A 22,220-nucleotide genomic window follows, 5' to 3' on the forward strand; every position below is an offset into this window, starting at 1 on the left:
GGGAGGCTGAGGCAGGAGAATCACTTAAACCTGGGAGGTGGAGGTTGCAGTGAGCCGAGATTGCGCCACTGCATTCCAGCCTGGGTGACAGAGCGAGATTCCATCTCAAAACAAAACAAAACAAAAATGAAAACAGCTTCCAAATGCTAAAGAACTTGTACAAGTTCCCAGACGGGAAATGGCAGATCTGAGATTTGAAGTCAGGTCCATGTCTACTAGGCTATGAACCCTTCTATGAAACACCAGGAAAATCTAGCCAGGTTCATCTTTGTCTCCCAAAAGAATTGATTGCTGAAAGGAATCCTGGCTGGAGGCCTTGTTACCACTCCTCTCTGGGTCTTAGGTTTTCCCCTGTGAGAAATGGAACCCTTTATCTAGAGGTACTTGAGGGTGGCAGCCTGAGGGCCGGAGGGGCTCACCGGGGACACTCGAAGATTCTCATCCACTAGGGCTTCCCGTAGCACCAAATGCCCAGCATTCTGTAGCTGCTGCAGGGAGATCACCAGGGTCCCTAGAGGCCTAGGGGAGTGGCATAGAGCAAAAGAGTGACCCAGGGGAATGGCTCTAAGTCACCCCCAGCCCGACCTGCATCCCTGTCTCCCCAGGCCTACTCACCTAGGGCTGAATACACGGCTGCAGTTGACCACCTGCACAGACAGACACTCCCCAGCCAGTGGAGCCCCATAGTGGGGCCATCGGAACAGCTGGGGACAGGAGGAAGCTTGTGACACCCATGCTGTGCTGACCCTAAACTCCAATCCAAAGCCTATTCTTGGCTGGGTGCAGTGGCTCACACCTGTAATCCCAGCACCTTGGGAGGCCAAGGCAGGCAGATCACTTGAGATCAGGAGTTCAAGACCAGCCTGACCAACATGGTAAAACCCCTTCTCTACTAAAAATACAAAAATTAGCCAGGCGTGGTGGTATATGTCTGTAATCCCAGCTACTCAGGAGGCTGAGGCAGGAGACTCGCTTGAACTTGGGAGGTGAAGTTTCCAGTGAGCTGAGATTGTGCCATTGTACTCCAGCCTGAGTGACAGAGTGAGGCCCTGTCTCAAAAACAAAAACAAAAACAAAAAAACCCTATTCCTAACCCTCAGACAGGAGCCGATCCTCCAGACTTAGAGCTAACTTTAGGACTAATGTCCCCAAACCTGGAAGGGATCCCTGCACATGGGTTTGAATCTGAGTGAGGGCTGATCTGGGGCTAACTAGTGATCAAGAATGAATTCCCCCAGTCTTGCAACTAATTTGTTCCAGTCTGGGTCTGATCTTTCAGGCCTCAGACTGACCCCACCTCCCAAGACTATACTTCCCCGAACCCAGGAATGAGCCCCTGAACACCAGGTTGGCCTTGGATGGGAGACAGATCAGGAACCAACTGTACTGACCTCACCGATATCTGCTTCTTGACCACAGTGAATTTTTCTTGTTTTCTGGGTAAAGCCTGCTCAGAATTGAAACTAGTCATATATCAGCCCCTCCCCCCACACACAAAAAAATAATTTGCTTCCCCCACCCTTGCTTGGCCCAGTGTCAAGTCCCTCCTGGATTCACCCTTAAAGAAAGGTAGACAATGGGAAGGAAAGAGGCAGAGGGTTGGAGATACCAGTGTGGGTGGAGAAAAGAGATGGGCTGTAGAGATGGGAAGGCATTGGGTCAAGGGCCCAGGGAATGGAGGATCCAGAGCCCCCCATTTCAAATATCCTTAGGGCGTCCCTGCAAGCCTCACCTCGAAAGGTGAGCTTCACTTGTCGGTCGTGGGTGCCGGTCAGCCCTGTTAGTCGTTGCACGCATACCGTCAGAGCCATGGTCCCAGTGGCAGTGGCACTTCCTCTGCCCGTCTGCCCTTCTGCCCACCAGCCCGCCCACCTGAATCGCCTCTGACTCACTGGACTCACCCAGCAGGTTTAGCAATCCCTGCCCTTTAGTCAAACACACAGGGAGCAGGCCTGGGGGTCATGGGTGGGGAGGGAGGAGAGGACCGAGAGATAGGGGTAAGGTCCTAGAGGTCAATTCAGCCCTCCCTGCCTCCACCAGCTGCAAGCTGGCAGGACTGCCTCAGCCTCCATCCTGCATCCTCAGGGAGTGAGATCTGTCATAGGGTGGGAGGGAGGCAAGGGGAGTGAACAGGACCCCAGTCTGCTCCCTGCCAGCCATTGTGGCCTCAAGGACATGGACCTCATGCCTTTTTGTTTCTTTTATCTTTGTTTTTTTTTTTTTTGAGATGGGGTCTTGCTTTGTCATCCAGGCTGGAGTGCAATGGCACGATCTCAGCTCACTGCAACCTCTGCCTCCCGGGTTCAAGCAATTCTCCTGTCTCAGCCTCCCGGGTAGCTGGAATTACAGGTGTCCACCACCACAGCTGGCTAATTTTTTGTATTTTTAGTACAGACAGGGTTTTGCCATGTTGGCCAGGCTGGTCTCGAACTCCTGACCTCAGGTGATCTGCCTGCCTCAGCCCCTCAAAGTGCTGGGATTACAGGAGGGAGCCACCTTCCTTTCTTTCTTTCTTTTTCCTTTTTTTTAGGCAGGGTCTCACTCAGTTATCTAGGCTGAAGTTCAGTGGTGCAATCAAGGCTCACTGCAGCCTCAATCTCCCAGGCTCAGCCTCCCAAGTAGCTGGAACTACAGGCATGTGCCAGTGGGCCTGGCTAATTTTTGTATTTTTTGTAGTGATGGGGTTTTGCCATGTTGCTCAAACTGGTCTCAAATTGCTGGCCTCAAGTGATCCTCCCACCTCAGACTCTCAAAGTGCTGGGATTACAGACGTGAGCCACCACGCCTGGCCTCATGTTGTTTCTTGTTCATCTTCCTGTTCTCAGTGCCCAGATCAGGGTTTGGCACATGGTAGACCCTTAAAACACTGAACAAATGGATGAACTAATAAATGAATCCCTTAGTCCTCAGAAGCAGTGCTGTAGGCATTCAACACATTTATTGAATTAAAAAGTGATTAAACGTGTGTTCCTAGCTTGCAACATAGTAAGCATTCAGCTGGAAGCCAGGTGTCCTTAACTTGGGGTCCTAGGATCCTAGTGGGACCATAGAATGGCTCCATGGAGGCTGCAAATCTTTGAAATTTTCTGCAAAATGTTGGGCATGTGTACACTTCTGTGGACAAAGAGCTCATCACTTAGGTTAATAACCCTAAAACAGATGTACAATACTTTTGCTGAGTGAAGTCATGAATGTATCTTGAAATCTGAACCCATAATATGTGAAAGTATGTATTCACTGGAGTTCACAGCCAGGCCTTTTAATTATATATATATATAATTTTTTTTTTCAGAAAGGGTCTTGTTCTGTCACCCAGGCTGGAGTGCAGTGGCACAATTACAGCTCACTACAGCCTCAATTTCCCAGGCTTAAGTGATATTCCTGACTCAGTCTCCCTAGTAGCTGGGTCTGCAGGCTCATGCAATCACACCAGCTAGTTTTTTTAAGAGGTGGGGTCTCACTATGTTGCCCAGGCTGGTCTCCTGGGCTCTAGCAATCCTCCTCCCTTGGCCTCCCAAAGTGCTGGGATTACAGGCGTGATCTACCATGTCCTGTACCTTCTATTTGCAGGACTTGTGCTATGGCACCCTGCAGGGTGTGCAGCCAGAGAGAGGAGAATCCCATGTGTCTGTCTTCCAGTAGCTTCATGACTCCAATAACTAACACAGCCTAGAAAGACTGGAATTACCCTGAGAGCAGAAAGGGTCAGGGCCCAGGAGCTCAGAGGAGGGAGACCAGAGGCACTTCCCCAAAAAAGGAATGTTTAAAGTGGGTTTAGGCTTCTGGGAGGCGGAGCTTGCAGTGAGCCGAGATTGCGCCACTGCACTCCAACCTGAGCGACAGAGCGAGACACTGTCTCAAAAAAAAAAAAAAAAAAAGTGGGTTTAGGCTCAGCCCAGGAGGTTGAGGCTGCAGTAAACTGTAATCATGCCACTCCACTCCAGCCTAGGCTATTAACAGAGCAAAACACTGTCTCAAAAAAAAAATTTTTTTTTTAAAAGAAAAGAAAGCGGCCAGGCATGGTGGCTCACTGCTGTAATCCCAGCACTTTGGGAGGCCAAGGCAGGTGGATCACAAGGCCAAGAGTTCAAGACATCCTGGCCAACATGGTGAAACCCCGCCTCTACTAAAAATATAAAAATTAGCCGGGCATGGTGGTGTGCACTGTAATCTCAGCCACTCAGGAGGCTGGGGCAGGAGAATCACTTGAACCCGGGAGGCAGAGGTTGCAGTGAGGCAAGATCGGGCCATTGCATTCCAGCCTGGGCCAACAGAGTGAGACTCCACCTCAAAAGAAAAGAAAATTGGCTTAGAGCAGTAGTCCCCAACCTTTTTGGGCACCAGTGACCAGGGACCGGTTTCGTGGAAGACATTTTTTCCATGGACAGGGTTGGGGGCAGGGGCAGCGGGCGGAGAGGATGGTTTGGAGATGAAACTGTTCCACTCAGATCATTAGGCATTAGATTCTCATAAGGAGCACACAACCTAGATCCCTCACATGCACTGTTACCAATAGGGCTCACGCTTCTGTGAGAATCTAATGCTGCCGCTGATCTGACAGGAGGCAGAGCTCGGGTGGTGATGCTCCCTTACCCACTGCTCACCTCCTGCTGTGCATCCTGGTTCCTAACAGGCCACGGACTGGTACCAGTCCATGGCTTGGGGGTTGTGGACCCCTGGCTCAAAGGACAGGAGCTAGGAGCAAAGACAGAAACCCAGGTAGTGGGAAGAAATGCTGAACGTGTTCTGGGCCACGTAATGTGTACAGTTTGGCCTGAACACAAGGAATGTACTGGGTGGCGGCAGCAGCAGCAGATAAGATTAGACAGTCAGAGGAGCTGGGTCTTGCTGTGTGACCTTGAGCCAGTCATGGTCCCTTCTTGTGCTTCAGCTTTTCCATCTCAGTACTGGGTTGGAAAGCCCTGTTCTGCCTATTTCTCCATTGTTGTTTTGAGATGGAGTCTCACTCTGTCACCCAGGCTGGAGTGCAGTGGTGTGATCTTGGCTCACTGCAACCTCCACCTCCCGGGTTCAAGCGATTCTCCTGCCTCAGCCTCCCGAGTAGCTGGGATTAACAGATGCGCACCACCATACCGGGCTAATGTTTTTATTTTTAGTAGAGATGGGGTTTCACCATGTTGGCCAGGCTGGTCTTGAACTCCTGACCTCAGCTGATCTGCCCTTCTAGGCCTCCCAAATTGCTGGGATTACAGAAGTGAGCCACTGCACCTGGCCAGTTGTTATGTATTCAAATGAGTTTGAGGGTCTAAAACACATCAGACAAGAGGGACAGGCTGTTCTGTTTTTTAAAAAGGCCCAGATTAGACCTGAAACCCTCAGATGCTGGGGGAAGGCTTCCTCTCCCCACAGTCTTTTTTTTTTTTTTTTTTTTTAAAGACAGTGTCAGCCAGGCACAGTGGCTCACGCCTGTAATCCCAGGACTTTGGGAGGCCGAGGAAGGCAGATCAAGAGGTCAGGAGATCGAGACCATCCTGGCTAACACGGTGAAACCCCATCTCTACGGAAAATACAAAAAATTAGCCGGGCGTGGTGGTGGGCACCTGTAATCCCAGCTACTCGGAAGGCTGAGGCAGGAGAATGGCGTGAACCTGGGAGGCGGAGCTTGCAGAGAGCCAACATCGCACCACTGCACTCCAGCATGGGTGACAGAGCAAGACTCCGTCTCAAAAAAAAAAAAAAAAAAAAAAAAAAGTGTCTCACTCTGTTGCCCAGGCTGGAGTACAGTGGTGTGATCTAAGCTCACTGCAACATCCGCTTCCCAGGTTCAACCAATTCCCTAACTCACCTTCCCCAGTAGTTGGGATTACAGGCGTGCACCACCACACTTGGCTAATTTTTGTATTTTTAATACAGAGACAGGGTTTCACCATGTTGGTCAGGCTGCTCTTGAACTCTTGATCTTGTGAGCCCACCTCAGCCTCCCAAAGTGCTGGGATTACAGGCGTGAGCCACTGTGCCCGGCTCACCTCTATTAAAAGGACCCAAAGGAGTTAACGGACAGAAAACATGGCAGAGGCAGAGATGGGGTGGTATGGACCAGAATTTGCAGTTTGCAGTGCCTTCGTCTTCCTCTCCCTTCTTTTGTGTGGGCCCTATGGCACCTAATGAAGCAAGGTATTGATGTCATCCCTCTGGAGCCTGGCATGGGCATCTCCCCTCTGGGCTAATACACAGCTTAACAGATTGTCCGTGTGCCTCAACCCCTCAAAAACTACCACTTCTAGTTCCTAACATTCTTGTTTTGAGATGAAGTCTTGCTCTGTCACCCAGGCTGGAGTGCAGTGGTGTGATCCCAGCTCACTGTGACCTCCGCCTCCCGGGTTCAAGCAATTCTGCCTCAGCCTCCCAAGTAGCTGGAACTACAGGCACACGCCACCACACCCAGCTAATTTTTGTATTTTTAGTAGACACGGGGTTTCACCATATTGGCCAGGTTGGTCTTGAACTCTTGACCTCAAATGATCCACTGCCTGGGTCTCACAAAGTGCTGAGGGTACAGGCGTGAGCCATCATGCCCGGCCCCGGTTCCTAACATTCTAAGGAAGTTGTGAGATGGCAGTAAGAGGACTGCACTCGAGGGCAGGATTTGGGAATTCTAATGTGATGCAGTGTTATTCCCCTACCTGGACCTGTTTGCCTAGCTGTGCAACTTGTGCATGACGCACTGCATTGTCTTTCAAAATGTGGTTTGTTTTTTTTTTCTTTTTTGAGACAGAGTCTCACTCTATGGCTCAGGCTGGAGTGCAGTGGCACAATCTTGGCTCACTGCAACCTCTGCCTTCTGGGATCGAGTGATTCTCCCACCTCAGCCTCCCAAGTAGCTGGGACTACAGGCACGGGCCACCATGCCCGGCTAATTTTTGTATTTTTAGTAGAGACGTGGTTTCACCATGTTGGCCAGGCTGGTCTCAAACTCCTCACATCAGGTGATTCGCCCACCTCAACCTCTCAAAGTGCTGGGATTACAGGCGTGAGCCACCAAGCCTGGCCCCAAATTGTGGTCTTTAATCAGGATCACAAATGTGGTTGTTAAAAATGCACACTCCAGCCAGGCACAGTGGTTCATACCTGTAATCCCAGCACTTTGGGAGGCCGAGGTGGGCAGATCACCTGAGGTCAGGAGTTCGAGACCACCCTAGCCAACATAGTGCAACCCCGTCTCTACTAAAAATACCAAAAAAAAAAAAAAAAAAAGTTAGCCAGGAGTGGTGGCACATGCCTGTAATCCCAGCTATTTTGGAGGCTCAGGCGGGATAATTGCTTGAACCCAGGAGGCAGAGGTTGCAGTGAGCCGAGATCGTACCATTGTATTCCAGCCTGGCCACAGAGCAAGACTCTGTCTAAAAAATAAACAAAAACACAACAAAAGCACATTCCTGGGCCAACTCAGAAATTCTGCAGTATCTGCAGTAGAATCACAAGGTGTGTCTGGGAAGCTGAATTTCTATAAGCTGCACTGATATTCTGTTACATAGCAAGAGTTTGGGGACCTCTAGTCTTCTGGCTGTGACCATCTGATTCCTCATTCTTTCCTCCACGGCTCAGGTGTGCAGCCTGAGTGTCGGTATGATGATTGGTGGGTGCTGAATTCTCAACCCACAGACCCCTAGGAAACATGGGTCTGGAGGAGGGACCCACAGATCCTGAATGAGCTCTCTGACCTGATGTCTAGGATGAGAGGAGGGGGCTGAAGGGCTTGCAGAGCAAAGGGGACTAAGTATTTAGAAGTGCCCTAAGTGATGCCCTGCTCCTTCTTAACATTCATTATTTGCAAATATTTGAGCACCTACTACATGCTAGGCTTATCTAGGTGCTGGAGGATACAGTAGTGAATGAAAATCTGTGCCCTGATTAAGTTTATGTTCTAGTGGGCATGGCAGGCAATAAGGAAATAAATAAATGGGCCGGGCATGGTGGCTCACATCTGTAATCCCAGCACTTTGGGAGGCAGAAGTGGGTGGATCACTTGAGTTCAGGAGTTGAAGACCAGCCTAGGCAACATAGCGAGACCCCATCTCTACAAAAAATACAAAAATTAGCTGGGTGTGGTGGCACAAGCCTGTAGTCCCAGCTACTCAAGAGGCTGAGGCGGGAGGATTGCTTGAGGCCGGGAGATGGAGGTTGCAGTGAGCTGAGATCGTGCCACTGCACTCCAGCCTGGGCAACAGAGCGAGACCCCATCTCAAAAAAAGAGAGAAATGAAATATATAGCATGTTAGTGACACGTGCTGAGGAGAAAAACAAAACAGGGAAAGGGGATAGAAACTGGTATTCACTAAGTGCAATTTTAGATGGGGTTTTCTAGGACGTGCTGTGACGTCATCACTTGCTTTAAAAGAGGCCAGGCACAGTGGCTGACTCCTGTAATCCCAGCACTTTGGGAACCCCAGGCAGGCGGGTAACCTGAGGTCAGGAGTTCAAGACCAGCCTGGCCAACATGGTAAAACGCCGTCTCTACAAAAATACAAAAATTAGCCAGGCATGATGGCGGGTGTCTGTAATCCCAGCTACTCGGGAGGCTGAGGCAGGAGAATCGCTTGAACCCGGGAGGCGGAGGTTGCACTGAGCCGAGATTGCACTACTGCCCTCCAGCCAGGGCGACAGAGCAGGACTCTGTCTCAAAAAAAAAAAAAAAAAAAAAAAAAATGCTGGGCGCAGTGGCTCATGCCTGTAATCCCAGCACTTTAGGAGGCCGGGGCGGGTGGATCACCTGAGATCGGGAGTTCAAGACCAGCCTGACTAACATGGAGAAACCCCGTCTCTACCAAAAATACAAAATTAGCCAGGCATAGTGGTGCATGCCTGTAATCCCAGCTACTCAGGAGGCTGAGGCAAGAGAATCGCTTGAACCCGGGAGGCGGAGGTTGCAGTGGACCAAGATCGCGCCATTGCACTCCAGCCTGGGCAACAGAGTGAGACTCCATCTCAAAAAAAAAAAAAAAGAAAAAAACTGTTATAGACTGAGTGCCATTTTAGATGGGGTTTTCTGGGCAGTGCTGTGACATCATCGCTTGCTTTAAAAGAGGCCGGGCGCGGTGGCTGAAGCCTGTACTCCCAGCGCTTTGGGAGGCCGAGGCGGGAGGATCGCTTGAGCCCAGGAATTCGAAGTTACTATGAGCTATGATCAGGCCACTGCATTCTAGCCTGGGCAATGAGAAAGACCCTGTCTCTTAAACAACAACAAAGTCAGAAGGAGAGGCTGCCATGGCTACAGCTCCCGGTGACGTCACGGCCAGCTCCGTGACGCGCGGCCAGGGCAGCCCGCGGAGACCGAGGCTCCTCTGTGACGTCAGCAGCCGGCCGGGACACAGCAGGAGGGCAGGTGCGACCGCGGGTCCTGCCGACTTCACGCAGGGTCCGTGGGGTCCCCGCGGCGCGCAGCGGCTGAAGGAGGCCCTAAGGCCTCGGCGACCGCGGCGGCGGCTTTAGCGTCAGTGACTAGGCAGCAGGGGGTCAGGATGCGGCGAAGTTCCCGCCCGGGCTCGGCCTCGTCCTCGCGCAAGCACACGCCCAACTTTTTCAGCGAGAACAGCTCAATGAGCATCACCTCGGAGGACAGCAAAGGGCTCCGGTCAGCGGGGACGGGGCCTGGGGAGCCCGAGGGCAGAAGAGCCCGGGGCCCGAGCTGCGGTGAGCCCGCGTTGAGCGCGGGAGTGCCCGGAGGAACCACATGGGCAGGAAGCTCTCAGCAGAAGCCGGCGCCTCGGAGCCACAACTGGCAGACAGCCTGTGGCGCGGCAACCGTGAGGGGCGGGGCCTCGGGTGCGGGCGGGGTCGACCCCGGGTGAGCCAGTGGAGGGGGCGGGGCCTAAAGGGCGGTGCTGGGCGGGAACGGGGCTAAGATGATATCTGGGCACCTCCTACAAGGTGGGTCCTGTAGGGTGAAGGGATGGTGCTAAATGAGATCCCTTAAGGGGCGGAGCCTCGGTGTCCTGGACGGTTATGGAAAGGGGAGGGGAAAATCTTGTGGTTGGGTGCCACTGAGGAGGCGCGGCCTCAATGTTAGCGTGAGTGGCTCCCAGGACAATTGGGTTCCACCAAGATCTAAGGCTGGGGGCGGGTCATCCGTTTGGGGGTGGGACCAACTCTTTTTTTTTTTTTTTTTTTGCACGGAGTTTCGCTCTTGTTGCCCATGCCATACAATGGCATGATCTCGGCTCACCTTAACCTCCGCCTCCCGGGTTCAAACGATTCTCCCGCCTCAGCCTCCCGAGTAGCTGGGATTACAGGCGTGCGCCACCATGCCCGGCCAGTTTTTATGTTTTTAGTAGAGACGGGGTTTCTCCGTGTTAATCAGGCTGGCCTCGAACTCCCGACCTCAGGTGATCCGCCCGCCTCGGCCTCCCAAATCGCTGGGATTACAGGCGTGAGCCACCGCGCCCGGCCAGGAGACCAACTCTTGACGGAGCCTCCCTGAGGGGCGGGGCTTCAGAGGGCAGAGCGGGAGCCGGGATAGGGCTGCGGTGGGACCAAAGCCTGTGAGAGGCTTCCCAGCTTTCTGGCTTCTGGACTGAGCAATCTGCGGCCGGGTCTCGAGGGGAAAATAGGTCTGTGGTCCGCAAGGCCCCAATGGAGCCCTTGGGTTCCCGCAGAACCAACTGGGTCTCCAGTAGTCTCTGAGGAGCCGCTCGACCTTCTCCCGACCCTGGATCTGAGGCAGGAGATGCCTCCCCCGCGGGTGTTCAAGAGCTTTCTGAGTATGGGCCAGGCCGGCTGCGATCCCCTCTGACCCTCGGGTTCCCCTGTCCGAACTCCAGTTCTCTCTGAGCCCCCGGCCCCCGTTTGAGTATCGAGCTCCTCTCCGAGCCTCAACTCATTCTCCTAGCCCCCCTCTAATTATCCTAGCCCACCCCTCTCTTTCTGAGCCCCAGGCCCAACCCCGGCCCCTCCCAAGCCCCTTCTGAACCCGGACACCACGCTGGCTGAGCCCCCGCCTCTCCCTGCCGTGGGCCTCTCTCTGACCCTCTGTCCTGGCCTCAGGCCTGCTCTTCCAGGGGCTGAGCGTGTTGTTATCCCTGGCAGGAGACGTGCTGGTCAGCATGTACAGGTCAGAGGGAGGGACGCTGGCGCCCCAGGGGCCGCTCTTTGGAGGGGGTGGGGAGCAGGGCCGGGACCTTGCTGGCGCTTGAGCCGATTCAGATCTGATTGAGTCATGTTGGCAGGAGCTGGGTCTAGGACCCTGGGGTGGGGACTGGAGGGTTGAGCAGGTCGGGGCCTCAGCCTCCCTCCGGTTCCCCAGGGAGGTCTGTTCCATCCGCTTCCTGTTCACGGCTGTGTCGCTGCTGAGCCTCTTTCTATCAGGTGAGGGGCAGTGAATTCCCTGGAGCCCCTGCCCTGGGTGCTTTGGAGGCAAACCCAGCACATTTTCTCCTACATCCTCGCTCCTGCAGCTCCTGGCATTCCCCTGCAGAACCCCCTAATTCCCCCTCAGACTCCCACGGTCCTCCCCAGGCTTAACCCCCTCAAGCCTCTTTCCACTCTCCCCCTATGCCGGGGAAACCCATTCTCTTCCTTTTCCTTCTCCTGAGACCCCTCCCTCTCTTTCTCCAGCATTCTGGCTGGGGCTTCTGTACCTGGTCTCTCCTTTGGAGAATGTGAGTTGGGGAGACTGTCCTGGGGTAGGGGGGCTGGCAGGTTGTGAACCTGGAGATTGTGGGGATCCCCTGGACTGTTGGTCTGCTGGAGTGGGGCTAATGCCAGAGGCTACAATCCTTAAGAAGGGCTGGATATTAACAGATTTATGAGGGATTGTGCTTGAGGGTCTCTTGGGGGCTCTGATACTGGGAGGTCAAGGAGGAGTCGAGGAAAGGGGACACAGTCTTCAAAAAGGAAGCCCTGGCCGTTTCCAGGCTGAGGTAGGAGCAAGGACGACCGGAGCTGAGCGGCTCTGTGTTTTGTCCCTTCATCCAACAGGAACCTAAGGAAATGCTGACTCTAAGGTGAAAGAGGGCACCTAGGGTGGGAAATTGGGGGGCTCAAAGTTGCTTCTTTGAGAACCTCGAAGGCGTGGGGGCCTTTGGGAGGTGTCCAGGGGGACAGGGAGCCAACCCTACGGTGCCCACCTCCCACCTCCAGTGAGTACCACGAGCGCGTGCGCTCCCAGGGGCAGCAGCTGCAGCAGCTCCAGGCCGAGCTGGATAAACTCCACAAGGAGGTGTCCACTGTTCGGGCAGCCAACAGCGAGGTGAGCCCCGGCCCACCTTGGAAACCCCTGATGGATCCCTGCTCTCAGGGTCCTGAGACTTAAGCTCCGCCCAGAGCCCTGCGGGATTTCTCCTGGAGCCCACGAAGTCCATCCCAAAGCAACCAGCTCCCAGAGGTCCCGTCCACCTGTAAAAGCAGCCCGCAAGCCTCGCCCCTCCTGGCCTCCCCCTCCCTCCTTGCAGAGAGTGGCCAAGCTCGTGTTCCAGAGGCTGAATGAGGACTTTGTGCGGAAGCCCGACTATGCTTTGAGCTCTGTGGGTAAGACCCGGAGACACTGGAAGACAGAGACGCAGACAGGAAAGAGGCCAAGACACTGACACAGACAGACCCATGCACCTGACCAGCCGAAGACAGAGCCTCGGACAGCACCCCCCGCCCCCGCGCCCCGACTCCCGGCAAGGCCTGGGAGCCTCTGAGGGTTACTTCTCACTGTTCCAGGAGCCTCCATCGACCTGCGGAAGACATCCCACGACTACGCAGACAGGAACACTGCCTACTTTTGGAATCGCTTCAGCTTTTGGAACTACGCACGGCCGCCCACGGTTATCCTGGAGGTGGGTCTGGAAACATCCCGGGATGGGACCCGGGGCGGGACGCTGGGAAAAGCACCAAAACCCCGCCCTACAGGCGGAGCTTGGCTGAGCCGAGGGCGTGGCGCTAGGCGGGGCCTGGCTTGGCCTGGGTCGGGCTCTGGACGAGCCCGAGGATGGCGTTTAACCCAAGGATAGACCTGGCAATGCTGGGGACTGGGCCCTGGGCGGGCTGGAGGTGGAGTTCTGGGCAGGCGGATGGATGGGGTCGAGCTGAGGCCCGGGCTGGAGAGCGGCAGCAGTCGTTCTGTCCAACGGTTCTGATGGTCCCTCCGCCCGCCTGCAGCCCCACGTGTTCCCTGGGAATTGCTGGGCTTTTGAAGGCGACCAAGGCCAGGTTGTGATCCAACTGCCGGGCCGAGTGCAGCTGAGCGACATCACTCTGCAGCATCCACCGCCCAGCGTGGAGCACACCGGAGGAGCCAACAGCGCCCCCCGCGATTTCGCAGTCTTTGTGAGTGCGGACGAGGTCAGGAGGTGGGGGATTTTGCCTAGAGAGCCCCAAGCAATCTTGAGAACTGGTGCTATTATCTGAGTCTTCGCTTGCTCATCTATAAAATGGAGATACTACTATTTGCCTCTCAGAGCTGCTGTAGGTTATAGTCATAACCATATCCAGATATTAGTTATTGCTTGCAAAGCACTTACTCCGTGCCAAGCAGTTTACAGGCATTCTTATTTTGTTGTTGTTTTTGAGAGAGAGTCTCGCTCTTGTCACCCAGGCTGCTGGAGTGCAGTGGTGCGATCTCAGCTCACTGCAACCTCAGCCTCTGGGATTCAAGTGATTCTTGTGCCTCATCCTCCCGAGTAGCTGGAATTACAGGCGTGCGCCACCATGCCCGGCTAATTTTTGTATTTTTAGTAGAGATGGGGTTTCACCATGTTGGCCAGGATGGTCTCAAACTCCTGACCTCAATCAAGTGATCCGCTCTCCTCAGCCTTCTGAAATGCTAGGATTACAGGCATGAGCCACCGCGCCTGCTTTGCACCCACATAACAACCTATAATGTACTGTTATTACCTCCCCTTTTAAAGATGAAGAAAGTAATGCTCAGAGAGGGGACGTTATTTGTCCAAGGTAACACAACTATCAGTTGGCAGGATTAAATTTAAAACCTGGTTTCTTCCCGGGAGGCGGAGCTTGCAATGAGCCAAGATCTCACCACTGCACTCCAGCCTGGGTGACAGAGCCACCGTCTCAAATAAATAAATAAAACCTGGTTTCTTAGAGCCCACATTCTCAATTACAGTATACGACCATCAAAAAATACATGAGAACATGCATATAGCTATTGAATACATAGAAGATCCTCAGCAGTTTTCTTCTCCCCCCTCCACCTGTCCCCCTCATAGTTCCTCCTTTCACTCTTCACCCACCAGGGCCTCCAGGTTGATGATGAAACTGAAGTTTCCTTGGGGAAATTCACCTTCGATGTTGAGAAATCGGAGATTCAGACTTTCCACCTGCAGGTGTGTTTGTCTCTAGGGTGAAGGTGCCAAGGGAGTGGGGCAGTGAGGGATGAATGACCCAGGAGGAGGACAGCCCTTGGCATGATCCATTTGTCTCCCCAGAATGACCCCCCAGCTGCCTTTCCCAAGGTGAAGATCCAGATTCTAAGCAACTGGGGCCACCCCCATTTCACGTGCTTGTATCGAGTCCGTGCCCATGGTGTTCGAACCTCAGAGGGGGCAGAGGGCAGTGCCACAGGGGGGCCCCATTAAACATGCTGATTGTTGGAGTAGAACTGAGTTCTGCTGAAGGATGCTGGATCAGTGCTTTGGGGGGCTCTGTTGGGAGAGCTCTGCCTGCCATTGAATCTAAGTATGGTGGGGTTGACTTCCCAATGCATCCTCTTTTCTTGGAGAAGTCTAGATCAAGATCGTAATAGCAGCTCCTGTTTATGGAGTGCCTACCATGTACAAGAAACAGTGCTGTGGACATTACACACATTACCTAACTTCATTCTCACAACCAGAGAGAGAAGCTGCTCAGGTCAGGAAACTTGTTCAATGTCACACAGCTAGTGAAAGGCAGCACCAGAGCAGTACCCAGGCCCACCTGCCTCCAGAGGCGGTCCTCTAACTGCAGAGCTGCAGGCAGCCTGAACCCACCTTTGTGCTCAATTCCCAGCCCCAGTGGGAAAGTGCCCAACTCCTGCTAGGTACAGGTGGAGGGGTAGCTACCCCCTTTCTGCAGGCACACACTCAAAAGCTAACGAGACTTGACAACCTCTAGGAAGCTTCTGAGTCACAGAGCTGATGCAGGCCTGGTAGCCCCTACATAGGTTGTCTTACTGAGACCTGAGTTCCCAACTCTTGTGTGAGGCACAGCATAGATGATTTAGTGTTCACCAGTCCCTGCCCTCAAGGAGCCTGACGGGAAAGAGGCTCCAGAAAACAGGACAATGCATTTACAGATCCAAGAATTCTTCACTCTAAGGGTCAAAAGTGGAATTGCAGGGAAAAAAGACAGAGGAGAAGGCAACAAAGGATTAATGAGTTCTACCTAGGGGTAGGAAAGGAGGACCAGCATGAGCAAAGCAACATGCACCATCTTGGAGGGCAATGTGCCATATCTATTAAAATTTTAAATATACCCTTTGATCTAGCACTTCCACTTTTAGGAACAAATTCTTCAGAAACATTCCTGTTAAGTGCACAAAGATACGTGTACAAAGATGTTCATTATAGCATTGTTTGAAAAACACTGGGATTCAAATCTCCATGAGTGAGACTGGTACGCTCCTACAAAAAAATAAGATGTAGGCATTAACACCTTCCCAATGTGTTCATGCTTTAGAAGAATATACAGACTACTAATAGTGTTTATACCTTTAAGAAGTGAAATTCGGCCTGGCGTGGTGTCTCATGCCTGTAGTCTCAGCACTTTGGGAGGCTGAGGAGGGTGGATCATGAGGTCAAGAGCTCAAGACCATCCTGGCCAACATGGTGAAACCCCATCTCTACTAAAGATACAAAAATTAGCTGGGCGTTGTGGCATGTGCCTGTAGTCCCAGTTACTTGGGAGACTGAGGCAGGAAATCACTTGAATCGGGAGGCAGAGGTTGCAGTGGGCCAAGATCGTGCCACTGCACTCCAGCCTGGCGACAGAGTGAGACTCCGTCTCAAATAAAATAAATAAATAAATAAATAAATAATCTGGGGAATTTTTTTTATAATTTGAAGATGAAAAAAACTCCACTGAGTGCTCTCAAGGCCTATTTTTATTTTTTATTTATCAAAGCCTGAGTTTAGAATTATGAACTAATGCAGCTTTTCTGGAGGGCAGTTTCACAACAGGAACCAAAAGCCTTACAACTTTTTGTACTCTTTACTCACAGCAATTCCATTTCTAAGAATGTATCCATAGAATACATAGATGTATTCAAAGGTAATATTTATAAGGAAATTTAACAGCATTGTTTATAAAGAAAATTGGAAACTTAGTAACCAAGTAGATAAACTGTTATAAAAAATAAACAGCCAATAGAAATGGTAATATAAGAGAATGTCTGAAGCCATTGAAAGGAATTAATGATATATAGGCTGGGCATGGTGGCTCACGCCTGTAATCCCAGCACTTTGGGAGGCCAAGGTGGGCGGATCACCTGAGGTTTAGAGTTCAAGACCAGTCTGGCCAACATTGTGAAACCCCATCTCTACTAAAAAAAGTACAAAAAAATTAGCCGGGCGTGGTGGCAGGCACCTGTAGTCCCAGCTACTCAGGAGGCTGAGGAAAGAGAATTGCTTGAACCTGGGAGGTGGAGCTTGCAGTGAGCCGAGATCGCGCCACTGCACTCCAGCCTGGGCGACAGAGCTAGACTCCATCTCAAAAAAAAAAAAAAATACAAAAATTAGCTGGGCATACTGGTGCGCGCCTGTAATCCCAGCTACTAGGGAGGCTGAGGCAGGAGAATCGCTTGAACCTGGGAGGCAGAGGTTGCAGTGAGCTGAGATCACACCACTGCACTCTAGCCTGGGCAACAGAGCAAGACTCTATCTAAATAGTAATAATAATAAATGATATATGGATAACTTTTTAAAAAGCAAGTTAAACTGGCATAAATAATATGTCCATATTAAAAGAATTCTACATGCCAAAGGACACTATAAAAAGACAACCTGGGAAGAAATATTTTCAACATGTATGAGATGAAGGGGCTAATAACCTTAACAAAACCTATAACACATACATACAGACTATGAATAGGCTATTGAGAAGAACTATAATTTACAAATAACCATATACCTATCCTTCATATTTAAATAAATTCAAGCTGGGCGTGGTGGCTCACGCCTGTAATTCCAGCACTTTGGGAGGCTAAGGTGAGCAGATCATGAGGTCAGGAGTTCGAGACCAGCCTGACCAATATGGTGAAACCCCGTCTCTACTAAAAATACAAAAACCAGCCGGGCGTGCTGGCGCATGCCTGTAATCCCAGCTACTCAGGAGGCTGAGGAAGGAGAATCACTTGAACCTGGGAGGCAGAGGTTGCAGTGAGCTGAGATTGTGCCACTGCACTCCAGCCTGGGCAACAGAGTGAGACTCCGTCACAAAAAAATAAATAAAATAAAAAAATAAATTCTAACTAAAAATGATTTTTTGCTTCTTTTTTTTACCTGTCAGATTAACAAAAGGGGTTTGACCATAATTTTTGTTATGAAGGATAATTTGCAATATCTATTAAAATTTTAAATATAACCTTTGATATAGCATTTCCACTTTTAAGAACAAATGTTTCTTCAGAAACATTCCAGTTAAGTGCACAGACATATATGTACAAGGATGTTCATTACAGCATTGAAAGAAACTAGGACTCAAATCTCCATAAATAAGAGATAAGCTAAATAAGGTACACTCCTACCAAAAAAAAAAAAAAAAAAGATGTCCAGGTGCAGTGGCTTATGCCTGTAATCCCAGCACTTTGGGAGGCCAAGGTAGGCAGATCACCTGAGGTCTTGAGTTCAAGACCAGCCAACATAGTGAAACCCCATTAGCCAGGCATGGTGGTGCGTGCCTGTAGTCCCAGTTACTTGGGAGGCGGAAGCAGGAGAATCGCTTGAACCCAGAAGGCAGAAGTTGCAGTGAGCTGAGATCGCACCATTGCACTCCAGCCTGGGCAATACAGAGAGACTACATCTCAAAAAAAAAAAAAAAAAAAAAAAAGCAATGAAGCAATAGGTTCTGATAGGTGAGACACCAAAATGTATTAAATAAAAAGGTCCAAGTATGTATAAATAGCCCATTGATGAAAATCTATTTTTCAGATCTAGGAAAAACAGGGGCCCATACCTACTCCACTATTTGTACAATGTGTTTTTTGTTTTTGTTTTTTGTGTTTTTTTAGAGGGAGTCTCGCTTTGTCGCCCAGGCAGGAGTGTAGTGGCGCCATCTCAGCTCACTGAAAGCTCCGCCTCCCGGGTTCCCGCCAGTCTCCTGCCTCAGCCTCCCGAGTAGCTGGGACCACAGGTGCCCGCCACCACACCTGGCTAATTTTTTGTATTTTTTAGTAGAGACAGGGTTTTACCGTGTTAGCCAGGATGGTCTCAATCTCCTGACCTTGTGATCCACCTGCTTCGGCCTCCCAAAGTGCTGGGATTACAGGTGTGAGCCACTGCGCCTGGCCTATTTGTACAATATTTATATTTGAAATAGCTTCATACTAACAAGCACATATTTTAAAATTAGAAGAACAAATTTTAATACATGCTAAAACAGTATGTGTAGACAAAAAGTTATGTGCCCAATATGTTTTATCAGGACATGGGAGTTTGAGTGGTATTTTTTCTGCACTTAAAATTTTTTTCTTTTCTGAGACAGAGTCTCACTCTGTAGCTCAGGCTGGGGTGCAGTGGTGCAATACTGGCTCTCTGCATCCTCCACTTCCTGGGTTCAAGCGATTCTCCTGCCTCAGCCTCCTGAGTAGTTGGAATTATAGGCGCCTACCACCACACCAAGCTAATTTCTGTATTTTTAGTAGAGATGGGGTTTCATCATGTTGGCCAGGCTGGTCTTGAACTCCTGACCTCAAATGATCTGCCCTCCTCAGCCTCCCAAAGTGCTAGGATTACAGGCATGAGACACCACGCCCAGCCAGAATTTTTCTACAATGAATACATGTATTAATCTATTAAGAAAAAATTAGCTGTTAAAAAAATTCAGGATTTTCACCTGTCTTTAGTACCAAAATTACCACTACTCCCTCCCCTCCAGGAAGTCTAACATAGCCTTTGCTCCACCTTAAAACTCATCCATCCTTCTCCTTTTGCTGCTTTTTATGAGGTCTGACACTTTCCATCTTTGTATTTTCCCAGCCCAGCTCTGCCCTGAGGGAGGGAAGGCGAAGGCTGGGTGTTTAGCTTACATTCAAACTTTGTATTTCCTTTTCTTCTGTGTGTAATGGGGTCTTGCTATGTTGCCCAGACCTGCTCTGGAACTCCTGGGCTCAAGCAGTCCTCCCACTTCAGCCTCCCAAGCTGAGGACTACAGGTACATGACACCACCCCTGGCTGTATTTTCAAAAACAGTGAGTCAGTGTCCCTAGAATGAATAGATATCTGCCCAGAAATACTCAACTTTGAGTGGGGCTTTACACCAGAGGCATCCTTCACTTAACAACCCCTAAGTCAACAAACTGAGGTGTGGAGAGGGGATGTAAACATTGCTCATAGCAGCCTCCCACCTAAAAACACACAGAGAGTGGTGGCAAAGCATTGGTCTTCACTGGTCTTTATTGAATGAGGGTTGTCAGGAGCAAAGGTGGGATCAAGAGCAGCAAAGGCAGAAACAAGTACAAAAGTATCAAAAAATACAAAGGGCTAGCACTGAGGAGAGTGAGAAGGGTTGGGTTGTGGCCCAGAGGGACCTCTGGGACACAGGATTGAGGACTTGCCAAGCCTCCAAGAGAACCTAGGCCTGGGGGGCCTGTGCAGGACCCTTGGCTGAGGGTGGAAGTGGCTTGAGCGGTGCCCAACCCTGGGCCCTGAAGTATGAGACCAGTTGTGTGGGCACCTCTGCGAGCACGGTCTGTGCCAATGCCTCCCGAGGGGCCTGCCAAGAAAAGGGAAAAGTCAGTGGTGGCCCAGAACAGCTGTCCAAAGTCTGTATTTCAAACCCAAGAACCCAACCATACCCCAGACTTAGAGGAAAAGGTGAGCATCCCTTGGGCCTCAACCCTACTCACATCAGGGAAAGGTGAAAGGGTAAACTCCCAGATCAAATTTGCACCCACTCACATTCTGGAACCGGCGGTAGGGTACAAACTGCACAATGTCGCGGGCAGCGGCCTGCCCAGAACGTGTATGCAGGGGTCCACCATCAGCGTCCAGCTGCTCCATAGCCTCAAAGTCAGCACCACCCACACCCACAATGATCACTGACATGGGCAGGTTCGAGGCGCACACCACAGCCTCACGTGTGGCTTCCACATCGGTTACAGCACCATCAGTCAGCAGCAACAGCACGAAGTATTGCTGGGGACAACCCATTCATGTCCTGAAGCAGATCCTCCTCCCAAACCCCTGCAAACACCCCAGCCACACATCCCCACACTCATAAGAAGTCCCTTGTTACAGGCCGGGTGCAATGGCTCACACCTGTAATCCCAGCACTTTGGGATGCCAAGGCAGGCGGATCACTTGAGGTCAGGAGTTTGCGACCACCCCGGCCAACATGGTGAAACCCGTCTCTACTAAAAATATAAAAATTAGCTGGGCATGGTGGCACACGCCTGTAATCCAAGCTACTAGGAAGGCTGAGGCAGGAGAATCACTCGAACCCAGGAGGTGGAGGTTGCAGTGAGCTGAGATCGTGTCACTGCACTCCAGCCTGGGTGACAGAGCAAGAGTCCATCTCAAAAAAAAAAAAAAAAAAAAAAAAAAAGTCCTTTGTTCCATAACCCTCAAGGAAGCCCTTGATTGCCACCACTGCCACTGCCACCCACGACTCTCACCGAGGCAGTCGCTTGATGTGCAGCCTGGGCTGCAAACCTGGCCACATGGTTGATGATGGGTGCAAAGTTGGTGGGGCCATAGAGGCGAACTTGGGGTAGGGCTTGGCGGTAGGCATCCACAATGCCCTGGATGCCTGCAGAGGAGAGCAAGAAATACCGTAAAATCCTGACCTCTCAGGACTACACCAGTCCTGAAATCACCCCATCCCAGCCCAGGAGATCTCAGAACCTAGGTGCATTTCATTCATTCACCCTTGTAAACCAGGGTACTTAACTGTCTCCTACACATGAGGAAACTAAGGTTCAAAGAGAGGAGGGAGACTTGCCCTAAATCACAGCTTGAATTAACACCCAGATGAGAGGGATTCTCCTGGACAAATCCAGGAGAGTTTGAGCATCAGATTATAACCTATTTAATAATGATCCATTTGATACATAAGGATCCGTACTATGGATTAATTACTGGGGGAGAAGGGAAATCTCCTAATAAATGTAGAAGGAAGAATTACACAATCATTTGACAATCACAGAAATGACTGATTCAGGCAAGGATCATCAATGGATGTTAAAACTAGAGAGTATAGCCAGGCACAGTGGCATGTGCCTGTAATCCCAGCTACTCACGAGGCTGAGGTGGGAGGGAGGACTGCTTGAACCCAGGGGTTCAAGGCCAGCTTAGGCAACATAGTGAGACCCCCATCACTTAAAAAATAAAAAACTAAGGCCGGGTGTGGTGACTCAGGCCTGTAATCCCGCACTTTGGGAGGCCGAGGCGGGCGGATCACGAGGTCAGGAGATCGAGAACATCCTGGCTAACACGGTGAAACCCCTTCTCTACTAAAAATACAAAAAATTAGCCAGGTGTGGTGGCGGGAGCCTGTAGTCCCAGCTACTCGGGAGGCTGAGGCAGGAGAATGGCGTGAACCTGGGAGGTGGAGCTTGCAGTGAGCCAAGATCGCGCCACCGCACTCCAGCCTGGGTGACAGAGCGAGACTCCATCTCAAAAAATAAAAAATAAAAAAAATAAAAAAACTAGAGGGGAATGTTGATGCATATGTGATGGGTATTTATATAGTCTTTTCCCAAAATATACTTACTAAACAGAAAGGAGAAAATAGTACTTGTATAGTGGAGACACCTGGTAGATCCTACCTTAACTAACTGACCAAAGTTAACATGACTGGTAATAGGACAAATCAACATCATGTTCCTCTGAATACGATGCACTGAGAATATACAGCATCACTTTGGTAGTATTCCTGCCAAAAATGTACAACCTGAATCTAATCCTGAGGATTTATCAGGTAAACCCAACTGAGGGACATTCTAGAAAATATCTGGCCTATATACTGTTTATATCATGAAATGTGAATATCATGAAAGGCAAGAAGTCTTCCACATAAAAAGATATGTGCTAACTGAATGCAATGTGTGATCTGAGATTTTCTTTTGC

At 50.8% G+C, this 22,220-nt stretch overlaps 3 protein-coding genes across 40 annotated transcripts in view; 1 reads left to right on the top strand and 2 right to left on the bottom strand.

Moving 5' to 3' along the window:
• LOC100938343 (fer-1-like protein 4) overlaps nucleotides 1-5,695 on the bottom strand; it is a 53,086-nt gene extending 47,391 nt beyond the window's left edge. For 18 of the 19 annotated variants that reach the window (XR_008517139.1, XM_054542214.2, XM_054542216.2 and 15 more), the window contains exons 1-4: nucleotides 1,733-5,695; nucleotides 1,392-1,447; nucleotides 616-704; nucleotides 420-519 (exon numbers count right to left, since the gene is read on the bottom strand). Coding sequence is in view for 18 of the 19 variants with exons in the window: in XM_054542214.2 (XP_054398189.1) it covers nucleotides 420-519; nucleotides 616-704; nucleotides 1,392-1,447; nucleotides 1,733-1,811 (324 nt within the window). In the remaining variant the exon portion in view is untranslated. Of the gene's footprint in view, nucleotides 1-419; nucleotides 520-615; nucleotides 705-1,391; nucleotides 1,448-1,732 lie in introns of those variants that run through there. The other variant, XM_054542217.2, reaches the window with a different exon arrangement.
• Nucleotides 5,696-9,121: 3,426 nt separating this feature from the next.
• On the top strand, nucleotides 9,122-14,564 carry SPAG4 (sperm associated antigen 4). 3 transcript variants are annotated; one of them, XM_002830253.5, is made up of 12 exons: nucleotides 9,122-9,783; nucleotides 10,614-10,718; nucleotides 11,002-11,068; nucleotides 11,261-11,322; nucleotides 11,572-11,615; nucleotides 11,935-11,960; nucleotides 12,097-12,205; nucleotides 12,408-12,483; nucleotides 12,664-12,779; nucleotides 13,102-13,269; nucleotides 14,196-14,285; nucleotides 14,388-14,564. In XM_002830253.5, the coding sequence occupies exons 1-12, from the start codon at nucleotides 9,480-9,482 to the stop codon at nucleotides 14,535-14,537; spliced, it is 1,317 nt and encodes a 438-aa protein (XP_002830299.1). In that variant the 5' UTR covers nucleotides 9,122-9,479; the 3' UTR covers nucleotides 14,538-14,564. The 3 variants fall into 3 exon arrangements, with proteins under 3 accessions (XP_002830299.1, XP_054398199.1, XP_009231815.1); XM_009233540.4 differs by having other exon boundaries at nucleotides 9,134-9,764; XM_054542224.2 differs by lacking the exons at nucleotides 11,572-11,615; nucleotides 11,935-11,960; nucleotides 12,097-12,205; nucleotides 12,408-12,483.
• Nucleotides 14,565-19,529: 4,965 nt separating this feature from the next.
• The window catches only part of RBM12 (RNA binding motif protein 12), a 38,789-nt gene continuing 36,098 nt past the window's right edge, over nucleotides 19,530-22,220 (bottom strand). For 10 of the 18 annotated variants that reach the window (XM_024238479.3, XM_063720408.1, XM_054541426.2 and 7 more), the window contains 3 exons: nucleotides 20,768-20,901; nucleotides 20,052-20,288; nucleotides 19,530-19,866 (listed from right to left, as the gene is read on the bottom strand). In XM_024238479.3, the coding sequence (XP_024094247.1) occupies nucleotides 19,726-19,866; nucleotides 20,052-20,288; nucleotides 20,768-20,901 (512 nt within the window). In that variant the 3' untranslated portion in view covers nucleotides 19,530-19,725. The remainder of the gene's footprint in view (nucleotides 19,867-20,051; nucleotides 20,289-20,767; nucleotides 20,902-22,220) is intronic. The other 8 variants (XM_063720415.1, XM_063720416.1, XM_063720409.1 and 5 more) reach the window with 1 other exon arrangement.

Source organism: Pongo abelii, chromosome 21, assembly GCF_028885655.2.
Source record: "Pongo abelii isolate AG06213 chromosome 21, NHGRI_mPonAbe1-v2.0_pri, whole genome shotgun sequence".
NCBI classification, from domain to species: domain Eukaryota; kingdom Metazoa; phylum Chordata; class Mammalia; order Primates; family Hominidae; genus Pongo; species Pongo abelii.